The 12,742-nt window shown below is 39.8% G+C and overlaps 1 protein-coding gene across 1 annotated transcript in view; it reads left to right on the top strand.

The window, feature by feature from the left end:
* LOC109475692 overlaps positions 1–12,742 on the top strand; it is a 32,673-nt gene that overhangs the window by 3,704 nt on the left and 16,227 nt on the right. The window contains exons 2-9 of the mRNA XM_019776454.1: positions 1,322–1,387; positions 2,121–2,248; positions 3,271–3,430; positions 4,048–4,079; positions 4,221–4,586; positions 5,072–5,191; positions 5,621–5,789; positions 11,851–12,012. Coding sequence (XP_019632013.1) covers positions 1,322–1,387; positions 2,121–2,248; positions 3,271–3,430; positions 4,048–4,079; positions 4,221–4,586; positions 5,072–5,191; positions 5,621–5,789; positions 11,851–12,012 — 1,203 coding nt within the window. The remainder of the gene's footprint in view (positions 1–1,321; positions 1,388–2,120; positions 2,249–3,270; positions 3,431–4,047; positions 4,080–4,220; positions 4,587–5,071; positions 5,192–5,620; positions 5,790–11,850; positions 12,013–12,742) is intronic.

Here is a 12,742-nt window from a genome sequence, read left to right as displayed (position 1 = left end):
GGCATTTTTTTTGTGAGCACAAGAGCTACCTACCATTTAAAAATCATGACCCTAGCACGTCCAGATCACGAGATTTAAAAACCAGAAGTTTCGCTGCAGTAATTTATAATTCAATGACGTGGGGACCCCCAACGAAGCCCATATCCGAACTTGATCTTGGTATTTTCAATGGTAACTTGCCAACTAAAAAAATGAACATCCATTTAAAGATTCTCGAGTTATCTTGGTCACAAGAAAAAACACAAAAAAACAAAGGTCAACTGCAGTGACATAGAAACCCCCACGGGGCCCATCTTTGAACTTGACCTCGGCATTCTCAACGGTAACTTGCCCACTAAAAATCATGAACATCCATTTAAGAATACTCGAGATATCTTGTACACAAGGAAAAAACACCAAAAACCAAGGTCAACTACAGTGACTTAGGAACCCCCCACGAAACCCATTTTTAGCCTTGACAATGGCCACCCCCAAATCAACCTGCCTGTCAAAAATCGTGAACCTTGCCTTCAATAGTTATCGTGCCTAATCTGCCAAACAGTGCAAAAGCGATTTCATAGCCTTCTCCGAAGGCATAGCCTTAAGTCGAAGGCACTAAGGGCCTCATTTGTGTAATCCATAAGGAAATGCTTGAATGGAATTTTTTCTTAAGATGCTGAAGAATATGATAAACTAGTATAATTCATGGAAATGAAAATCCTATTTGCATAATCAGGCGGAATAATTTATAATTTGTCTGTCATAAAGATTAACATCTTTTGCCGAAGGTATGAGATCGTGGAACTCTAGTAGTGCCACACGACACCTTGTCTTTCCAGAACAAATGCAAGGCACATGTGCCAAGTTGGGAGTATAGTAGTAAGTTTCCGGAAAGGTTATAGTAGTTACACTTTCCAGCGATAAACATCCAGTCATTCAACACACGTGAAGACAATAATTGGTTCAAAGAATGGAATGTCCAAGCCAGTTTGTGTAAAATATATCAGTCTGAGAAAACGAATCAGAAAATTCAAACATGAACTATAAGAATCTTAGACATCTTTACGTTTCTCAACTTCCTCCTGTCCTCTTAACGATGTTAATGAATGGTTCGGGTAACTTGGGTATGAGTGGATTTGGATTCTTGTAGTAATGCTTTTCATGAGTTGGTAATGATTTTGTTACAGGGGAAGAACACGCTCTCGATCACTTTACATATTGGGTTAAATTTTCTCCAAGATACCCAATATACATATTACTGAGCCTTTTATGTAACTACGTAAATACAAATTCATTAGTCACCCAGCTAATTTTTGGACTCATTGTCTCCACACTGCATTAGCTGACAGCAGTGAGAAGCGTGCAGACATGAGCATGTTGGAGGACAGCCTTCTCCAGATACTGGAAGGTAACGAACGAGTTCTCTAAGTATACATCCAATAGATCTGCAGACACAGCTTCAAACGTTTACTGCCCGTTAAATCTCGTTTGATAAGGGGATTAAGATCTGTTTATAGAAAACCACCAAGCCACAAAGACAAAGATCAGGTAAACGTCACTGGCTCATTCATGCAGGCCCTAATTGTGTTGAAATTGGGCAGGTATTTCAGATAATCAGGTACATTACCTGGCGAATCATGCTCCTTTCTATTTCTTGTTTACAAGGAAAATTGTGCGCAATGAAATGCATGGAGCATCTGATGATGTAGTAACTCCTATGTGAGATACATAGTCACAGTATGATTTGGAGGGGACAATTCACTGTTACCAATGGAATTCTAAGTACCAGAGGCTCGGTGTCTATAATGGTATCAGGATAGTGATTGTATAGGTAAATTGCTTATATGTTTAATTCAATTCAGCAGTTTTGTCACGTACGTCATGGTAGTTTATGACACATTTCTTTGAATTTCCTCCAGGCTTTTTATTGGTTGTTTTTCTATAGGTACGATGCTTCCAAATTTCTATTTCTTTCCCTAAACCGGTGGAAATGCTGCATAGTTTTGTGATATTCAAGTGGGAGTTATTTCTTCGAGTTGTTGATAGTGAATCAGATATACTTTCAAACAAGCTTGGTGTTACTGTTATAAAACTCTATGTCAGATGGTGCAGTTATGATACAATGAATTGCTATGTTACAGGTGAAGACTATCTTGACCTTGGGGTAGCTGATGAAGAGACTCCTGCTGTTGCAGAAGAAAATGCTGTCGACCTCCGCGGTGAAGCTGGCGAAGGACTAATAAAAAAGACAGGTTGCGAAGGCCATCAGGTAATTAGATACGTCTATAAAAATGTTTTAATTTAAGGTGTACGGCAGTAGCAAATGAGGTGTACCCAGTAACACAGTAGTATCATATCTGCTACATGTATAACAATAATTACCTTCGCCTTCAAGTTGACCTTCAAGGTTATGTTTTCAGAGGCCCTCGTGTATGTGTGTGTGTGTGTCCGTCTGTAGACACGATAACTTGAGAAGGCTTAAATGGAGATCTCAAAATGATTAGATTTTGGACCCCTTAGCGGCTTGGTATGGTACTGCAGCTATACTTCCGGTTTTGATCTAGCCATGCTAGGGTGACAAAATTTGGATGGTAGGTAGCTCTTGTGCTAAGCAAGAAGTGGCGTGAGTTTGGTCCCCTAGCGACTTGATTTTTGGTATGCAGTTAGCTTACGTGATGCTTAATATAATTACGTGACAATTATGCAAATATGGATGTAATTAGCATAATTTATGGGGAAATTCTATAAATCAGCTGTATTCCATCATTCCAGGACTATTTAAGCTTGGATTATATTTGGTAATTGAGAACGATAAACACAAGCTGATATTGATTATGTAAATAAACACTTAATTTGCATGATCAATAAGAAAATGTTATAATTCTGTAATGATAACTGCCTGGAATTTCATACTCATGGTATTTGATAGTGCAGTGAAGGTGAACATCATTAAACATAATGTATTCAAATTAGGATCTCATTTGCATGATTTATGAGTAAATGCTAGAATGGCATCGATCGTTAACATAAGACTGTCTTGGTTGAGAAATTATGATAAACTGATATAATTCATGAAAATGAAGAGCCTATTTGCACAATCAGGGAAATAATCTATAATTTGTCAGCCATCAAGATTGACATCATTTGGCGAAGGTATGAGATCGGGGAACTCTAGTTGAAAATGTCATTGTGGGTGTACTTTACGTATGCAAAACTGCACAATCAATATCCAGAAATAAAGTGCCTTTACTACAGTACTCGCTTGCTGAAATAATTCATGTTTTCTGACAGCAAGGAGACCAGTGGGGTTCATCTGATCATGACAACTGCATCTGTGGAGGAGCAGACCGCTTCTGTTATCCTGTCGTCTGTCTTCCCGGTTCTCAGATGAAAGCTGACTCCAATGGTCTCTGGAATTGTGAAGTTGACTCCTCCAAAACAGACATAACAGGTAACAGTAATACCGGCGAAATGTTGATGCATGGCATATTCATTCAAATTAATAAGTATGATAATTTTTAAAAGGATGTTCTTATGTGTGAGCGCAGTCCAACTTTATGACGTGCTGGCGTTCCCGGTCAAACATGTCAAACGGTCACTAGCTGTACAGCTACTTGAAATGCACTTCATATTGACATGCATTTTCTTGGTTGAAAAATACAACATTAAAGGTCTGGTCGTATCAAAGCAACATTCTCGTATCAAGATATCTTCTCCCAAAAGCAAACATTCACAGATCCATCAGTAAACATGCAGAAGGCTTTCTTCTCAAAATTACATTCACAGTTATATGCGTGATCCACACTAAACGTCTCATTCCCTCAATACAGTTCTATAAACACTAACATTCTGATTATTGTTCATGTGTCTGAACTCTGGGAGGAACAGAAAATAACCTGTTCTGTCTCATCTTTTACATTTGAATAACTACATGAAAAGCCTAGTGTATAAAATATGTGGCTCCATGTAGCCCCAAAGCCTAAATAATATCTAAACATATATGACCATATTTGGAATCAAACTGGAAAGTGGTTACTCTATGACAGTTTCCTGTCTGTTGCATTGCAGGATCCGCTCTCAACGTGACTGAAAGAGAAAAGGTAATTACCTTTAATGAGGAATCAAGGACTTAAAATGGTGCACACTTTTTGATTTGTTAGGCATGTGTTGAATGATGTCTTCTCCATAAGCCTTGCTGTTAAAGTCATTACATAATGTGATGCTTTTTATGTTTTTCCCAGCGGTTTGCGGTAGAGTTTGGCGTTTTCACAGGGGTTGTTGGCTTAGTCGGATTCCTGTTGGACCGCGTGGAGTCTGCACAAACAACCCAACAGCTCAATGAAATACAAGGTCAGCTCAATGAAATACAAGGTCAGATCCGGGAGCTGGACAGGAAGATAGATGACTTGACACGAAGCGTCAGTGACCTGCAGCTGGGACAGCAGTACCTTCAACAAGTCATCCTGTACGGCAGAGAAGAACGACGACTGAAGAACGTGCTGGACACTCTTTCTAGGATGCGAATCAGGAATGGACAGTATGCGGGCAGCGACATACAGGGTTGGGCAGACAGCGTCCTCAGTCATGGTTCGGATGGAATCAGAAATGTAGGTACACATTTTATCAGATACTTACGAAGACGGTATGCATTGATTAAATGGGTGTCCAATACATGTCCATGGGTCATGTTTGATTTTTCTGTCAGTGACTACATTTTTTTGGTACAAAAAACGCCCCACTCCAAGCCACATTATTGTCATAAACAAGTTACGTCTATTGTCTCATCTGGTGTGTTGCACTGACTGAGAGTAAACTACTAGTCACGAAGAATTCACTTGGAACTATTCTTCATTTTTAGACTTCTTAGATACATAGTATCACCAGCTTAACGTTAAAAGTGGTTGATTTTAGTTTAATTTGTCTTTCCTAAAGGCACATTTGAAGAAATCTTCTTAAGTATTTTGTTGGTGTGATGTGTAACCAAGATCCACTATCTGCAGAGCATTTAAGATTTGATGAAAACTCAGCATTCTCAGCAGTATGTTGTTTGCTTCCAATCTGTCCATTTTTTTAATGTCTTGTGCTTTTGCAGGTACTGCTCAATATGTTGAACATGGTAAAACCACAATCATCAGTTTTTGGGGGCAAGTCTCTGTTCGACATATATCATCAACAACTGAACAAAGGAGGCCTGGAACAGTATAGCATAAAGGTATGCATCCCTTTTCTCTTTCTTTGACTTGGCATGCGAGTTGTACACTTTGGAGACGTAACGCTGAAGGGATACATCCATATGTTTTACTATAATATAAATATATTATTTAAAGTATTTTTTTAATCATATAGCCATGAGAACGGGAAAGAAACAAGATGCACAAGAATACTGACTGCGATGAAATGTTTTGCACCTACCTGAATTAATCCCCTGAAAAATCTCTGGGTGATGTTCTATAATTTTTAACCCACACCCTAAGTCCCCCTCTTAGTTAATCCACTGATCAGTTGGCATGGGATGCTCAGAATATATAGTACAAAAGCTGAAAGCTCAAAGTAACAAATTAAGTACTGGCTTTGAAAGTTACAAGTTTGCGAATTACCATGCGTTTGATTTTTAGGAATGAATGTTGATTTTGTCATGTAGATGCGACAGAAGGCTGCGCAGGTCTACGGACTGATTGGAGGTGGATACTGTGCATGGATTGCAGCTCTGCGAATCAAGGGGCGTCAAGGTGAAATTACAGCTAAGGTTCGAGAGGGGGAAAGAGAGCTCAGCAGTGTGAAAGAAAGCCTGCAAAAATATCTTGTTTATGGTAAGTCTGATGATAGCTTGAAGTGTAACATAAATCCAAATATCTTCGCATGTTTATGCTTTACAATTCATCTAAAAACATAATGCTGTGAAAATGTACGCCAAAAAGCAGTTACTCAAGCAACTGGATATGATTTTGGAAACGGTCAGCTAGTATCCACTAGCTTTCGTCAGTGACTGAGAGACCAGAGGAGAAATGCAGGTTTATAAGCACAAACTATTGATTGATATGCAAATAAAGTGAAGACAAGTTTTTTGGAAGTGAAAAGGGAACAAAAGTCAGACAAGTCTAGGCAAGATAATGCAAATTAGTCAGAAAGCTCCTGTCCTCAGGGCTGGGAGCGCCAAAAACTCAAGTACCGGAGAGATCTACCCGTAGGCCCCCTTCTGGGTGAGGTTGGGGTTGTACATTCTTTCATATTTTGCCTCTTTAACGCCCCGTTCCCACCAGCGTGTTTCGCGGTCTAAGATATCCGTGGACTCGAGTTTGAAAGAGTGACCCTGGTTGTGTTGTAGGTGGTGGAAAATGGCCGAGGAGTAGCCGTTGGCACTAGGTCTGCAATGAGGAGAAATTTGGTCTCTCAGTCACTGACGAAAGCCAGTGGATACTAGCTGAAACGTCTGGCCGTTTCCAAAATCATTATTCAGTTGCTTGAGTAACTGCTTTTTGGCGTATCGTATTACCTAGATGTCCAACCTTCATTGACATATCTGTGATAATGTCTTTATCAACTGATTGAATTTTTTGTCAAGAAAATCCCCCAACGCATGCAAAAACACTGCGTTGAATTTGACCTTCCAGTCATATCATTTTTTTTAGTTCTTTGCGGTAACTGCTATGTTTATAAGGTTGGACATACACTCCTTTTAAAGGTATTCTGTGTAGAGCTATCTTCTGCTGAAGTAGATAGGAAGTAAGCTATAATGCAAGACACTTTAGCGTAGACAAACATGCTCTGCTCCCGGTTGCATCTCAAGAACAGGGACAAACTGATACTTTAAAGAGAGAACTTAGGATACATTTAAAGTAACAGTACAGTGACTGTATATTCTTCTTGCAGGATGATACATGTATACTATTATAAAAGAGGTTGTAGGTTGAACAATGATGCCCGCAGAGGTGAACTGTGTTACTGTATTGTTATAACAAACTTTTAACACAAAAACTCTGCTTCAGGTACATGCGAGGACGGTTATCAACTGAAGTACAGGAAGTGCTACAAAGCTTTCAGCATTCAAAAGACCTGGACTTACGCATCTGCCTACTGCAAAAGGCAGGGAGCAGGTGGAAATCTTGCAATGCCAAAAAACAGAGACATTAACAGTTTCTTGGTTCAGTTAAAAAATGCTAAATCCTCTCATCAGGGATTTTGGTTTGGATTGAATGATAGGCAAAGCGAAGGGAAATGGGAATGGAATGATGGCACATATCTCGGATCTTACAATTACTGGTCACCGATTGAGCCAAACAACGGGGGTAAAAATTGGTTGAACCAGTACAACAATCCTGAAGGCTGTGTAGAGTATTTTCCGAAATATTGGAGAAACAGCAACTGGAACGATGCCAAATGTCACCTGCTGAGATACTTCATCTGTGAGAGGTTCCCCAACGGTTTATGTGAGTGTACAAAATTCAATACAACTTTCTTTTATCAGATATTGAGACAAGCAGTGAATCACATAATAAAGAATACTGAACAATTTGCAGGAATAGTTCAGTACTATAAGTGCTACTGTACTCACCGCATAAAATCCCTCGTTTCCGTGTGAGAAATTGCCGCACACTTTCCCGGTTATTTTAGGTTTCCGGTAGAACCCGGGGGTTTCCGACCTGCACACGAAACGTGTCCAGTCCCGTACATGTCCTGTACACTCCCGGAAATGAACCACTTTTTGTGTGCAGGTCGTGTACTGGACGTTATATGCCCGGACACGATCCCTGTACATCCCCGTACACGGCAGGAAATGGCCGTGCACCGCTCCGTGCGTTGCTGGAATGCATAATTTAGCGGCAATTATCACCTAATTATTCTCCACACGGCAGCGGAAATTCGCCGTGTACGGGTCGGACATGCCGGTACTACCCCCCGGCCAAAACCCGCCCCGCTCTCGGGACCGGTTGCTCCCGTTCCCGGGACCCGTTGCTCCCATTCCCGGGGCCCTGCTGTTCCCGTTCTCGGGACCCCACTGCACCCACTACGGGGACCCCCCTTCCCGCTCCCGGGGCTTCGCTGCCCGGCTCCCGAGAAATCGCTTCCCCCGCTCCCGGGACACATTTCGATGTTTTAGGAACACATTTCATTCATAAAAAAAGTAATACATGTTTATACTTCATTCATCGTTTTATTGGTATAAACAGGATCGCCATTTACAGACTGACAAAAATAACGCTCTATGTATAGTGTATACACGTTATGCACTATGCTAACACTATACAATAATGTAACCTGGTACTTTACAAATATGTGTAGCCGAAACATAGAAACAATAGCTTTTTCCCGAACTAGCCTTCCAGGGACTAGACTTTTAAAATCGTTGGACCCGGTGTAAACTCAGAAATTACTAGTAATTAACAGATTTCTCTAACTTTAAAAAGTAAACTAACATCACATCTCATCACAGTCACCTCCAAATAGAAGTCCATTATAGCAAAAAATGTCAAAAAGTAACTAATACTGACATATCATCAGGTTAAAAGAGGAAAATAGCCCTCAGATCATGAAAGTGAATGGCGCTTACACAAACCAAGGACATTATACACCTTGCACAAACAGTCAAAAGACTAAATTTTCAATAAACAAAGAAGGCCTCAAACAAAGTTCTTCAAAATACATGTACGTGTAGCAAAAACATAATTGCAGACCTAACATGAAGTTAAATGAGGCTTGGCAGAAAACAATATCACGTCATTACAAAAAAAGATCATTTGCTCAGAAATGAATTACATGAACACGTATTCAATTTACAATGTCGTTAAAGACAAGCTGTCGGTTTCGTAAAGTTTGCGTTGTCGCCTCTACAAAAAGAGGCTTAGTTGTAGATTTCAGGCCAGGAGGTATGCCCCCCCCCCCTTGCTTCAGGGGACCATAGCGAAACGTTTTCATCCTGGAAGGACAAACTGCCCCCTGTCTGTCTGCGGGATGGCGTGGTGTTGGTGTCGGTTGTGATCGCAGTCAGGCCGGAGCGGCGTGCTGGGCGCGGGGTGCACCCCGGGCGGGAGTGCAGCGGGGCCGGCCTGGGTCGTCGGAGCCTGCCGGGCGCTTTAACACAGCACCCTCGCCTTTAGATCTGAGCCTGGGTGTTCAGTCTGCCTGTTTGCCTCCAGCCTGGCCTGCAGGACATGGAAAAACGAAAATCTAAGTTAAAAGTCGAAGGCATTTTTGAATTTCATTTGAAGTTACGTGTACATGTACTAGACGTTTTATAAACAAGCCTGGCAAAGATGCGGACGTCTGTATGGACACATTTCGAGGAGAAGTCATTTATCATTTTTTAACGAATGTTTTTTCGTCAGACAGCAACAATTTTGTCCAGATGAAAAGGCTCCATTCATCAAGCATCAATGTCTACTTGTTTCTTTTCATTGTAATCATGGGAACAATACAAACACAACATTTCCCTCGGTAATGAAAACAATTCAAATTGTCAAGAGCCTTGTCGGCTTTCGTATGCAAAGATATACATTTGCATAGACTCACCCTCTTCTGTGTGACTGCAGTCGCTTTTCTTTCTTTCTTTTCTGAGCTCTCCGACAGCCTGGCGATAAAGTTTCTTCAAATCGTCTCAAAGTATCCCAAATCCGCGCCTGAAAAAAATACATATGTTCTGAGCAACATACAAACTATATCGATGTACTTCTAAGTAGAAATAATAAACTATGTTATTAATCAGTAAAAAAATAGTGTACACTTCTTGCCAAAATAAATATTTCTTCCGTAGGCACAACTTAGCCAAGGTTTTTGAACAACATGTTTAAGATATATGTAACGATAGTGCCGTATATATAATAGTATCCTTGTTTTAGCTTACCCTTCCTCCTGTCGGTTTCCTGGTTCGTTGCGGTGTTGTCGGCAAATTGTCGGCCCGTGTAGTAGAGTCATTTCTTCCGTTGCGAAAACGAAGTAACAGAACGGAATGTTTGACGCCATTTTAGTTCAGGAACATACTAGTAATCTTTGCAAGCCGAGACAAACGTGTTTTGAAAAAGCAAACCGTCGTTGTGACAAAGCAAGATTCAAACGACCCACCAAAACAAAGCATCGCGTCTCTTATTGGCTGGTCCCGGCGAGAGCGAGGTAGGATTGGTCGTCAGTCATATAATCACGTGATCGCGTTCAATACTACAACGATCTTGTTTTTATATTATAGGTTTTAAGTTAAATCGCCTGTGCAGTCTGAACACTTGGATGATAGGATGTTTCTGATTGTGTGAATGTATTTATTTCAAGGCAGACAAATGATCTTCATAATTCTAATTCGTCATGATTACATGGCTTTATTCGTTCTAGAATTACACAACTTGTCGCTCACTGAGTGAAATAAAACCGTACTTTAACTCCAACATAACCTTACTCTTTGTAAATGTATCCAAAATCCACAATTAACGTCATGAGAGTTGACTTGTTTTGCTGGATTTTAGTATTTTACCAGGCGTGGGGACGTTGTGAGTTCTTCCTTTGTTTACACAAAGTCTATTCACACAAGGAGCTTTCATCACAAGCTCCTTGATTCACATAAATGGACGCCATGTCAGACACATCACAATACACATCGACCGAACTACAATGTAAAGCTTGCATATTATTACCAATACATGCACCTAAAAATCATAACAAACTGATCAGGTCACGTTAGTTCAAACCCCTTTAGTCAAGCGTTTGATTAAATCATGGTAATGAACCTCACGGATAAACTATTATTTCCAAAATAAAAAATTCAGATTTAGACTGGAGTGTAGATTTAGGTCATTTTGACCGAGTAGGTTATATAACCCCAGCGTCGGGGCGCCCTACGCTCAAATGTGCTTTGTCGTATGGACGACATCACGATAAATCAAGCCAAGGACGCATAGGTTCAAATGTTGTATTAACAATCCTTGATCATTCTATATCTAATTTGCTTAGATTAAAGTGCTGGCAACTTTGGTTCAAGTAATTATCACCTGAAACATGAATACACGCAGTACCTAATTACCCCTTATTGTTAGCCGCTACCCAACACACGCCAAGTGTGCGGGGCGTAAATTTCCGTGCACGTGCACGGCGAGCACGAATCCGGGAGTGTAAGGAAATATCCGGGGCCGTACATGCGGAGCCCGGAAATCCATGGACGCGACCAGGACACGGCGAATTTCACGGGTGTGTGCGGGACTGGAAACTCTTGGAAACGTGGGTTTTCATACAGTGACTGTACTGCAACAAATCAAATCCAAAACAAGAATTCGCAAACATCATACCTCCATGAAATATGTAGAATTTTTGTTTGTTATTCCACATTTGTCTTATTGATTTTTGGCATAAGGTCATAACTACCATAATTTATTTTAATTAATTGTTTTCTACACATCAATATTTTGGAGTGAAATACCTATCAATGTTGCATATTAACATGTCATCAGTAATTATGCAAATGACCTCTATATTATTGTAAAACATACTAGTACATAATGTTAATCTTTAAGTAACATACACGTGTCAGAAGGTACAAAATTCCCGTCGTTAACCATTAAGGAATCATGGAATTTTCACATTGATTATGCAAATAAGCCTTAATTTGTATAATTGGTATCTGATAGTGTTTCGCCTACCATATATAACATAAATGTATGAAAGTACCATCATGAAAAACACTGCAATTACAGAATTTCTTCATTAATTATGCAAATTGAGTCTTCATCTGCATAATTTGCATAAGATACCTACATACGAAAAATGATGAAAATATGTTGCTCCTGTCTGGCCTTATCCGAAAGCGTATATGTATTATCCTTTGACAAAAGTAAACTTTGTAAAACTCTTGTATGTTTTTATTGAGTTTGTCTATCTTTTTTTTTAAATATACAGTTAACAAATGGCGTGCCGATGCCCACTGTGGAGGCAGTTACACTATAGCAGACGGGAGTACGGCTGAGTGTAACCCTGACGGAATGTACCCGTGCTGCTCTCCTTACAACTGGTGCGGGAACACTGCAGCTCATTGTGACTGTGCGGACTGTGTGGACTACCGTAACACAAGTCGGTACTTTATTTATGAAAGTGTGTGTAAGTGTAGGTGTCCACATTAACCCTACCTAGACCGGGCTTTTCTTGACATGGGGGGACGGGGGGGGGGCTCTTTTGACCCCCCCCTAAGACCTCGCGAACGGTATGTCGTATGACCACCAAATTTTCAGAGAATGGTGTACTAGTAAAAATGTATCATATCTACAATTTTTATGTCGTTATAATGTAATAGGACGTCATTATGACGTCATATACCGGTGACGTCATAAAATGACGTCATGCATATTTAAGATATCCGCCATCTTGGATCATCAATTTTGAATTTTCAAAAATAGTTTTTTTTCATGATAAAGCCTAAAATACATTGTAAACATACTAAAAGACCTTCATTTAAACGTTTTTTGGAAAAAGAAATGGAAGTATTAATGAAATCTTAATGAAAATAACCTGTATATACCTGTTCTTATGATATGGTCCGCCATGTTGGATTTTCGCCAATGACGTCATCAAATTAGCATAAATTATGCATATTTAATGATAAAATTTACATAAAATTATATGGGAAGTTATTAATATTAGAAACCATGAGTAACTTGACATAAAACCCATAAAATTCTATTGTTGAAACAAAAAGTACTAAATTTAGCAAAAAATGCCTGTCAGAAACCCGTTGCCATGGCAACACAAAAATTATTATCTTATTCCAATGATAGAGAATTGTTGTCCAACAATA

Source organism: Branchiostoma belcheri, unplaced genomic scaffold, assembly GCF_001625305.1.
Source record: "Branchiostoma belcheri isolate BF01 breed outbred unplaced genomic scaffold, Haploidv18h27 scaffold342, whole genome shotgun sequence".
NCBI classification, from domain to species: domain Eukaryota; kingdom Metazoa; phylum Chordata; class Leptocardii; order Amphioxiformes; family Branchiostomatidae; genus Branchiostoma; species Branchiostoma belcheri.
The sequence above is the reverse complement of the archived record's forward strand: the minus strand, read 5'-3'. Positions and strand labels throughout refer to the sequence as shown.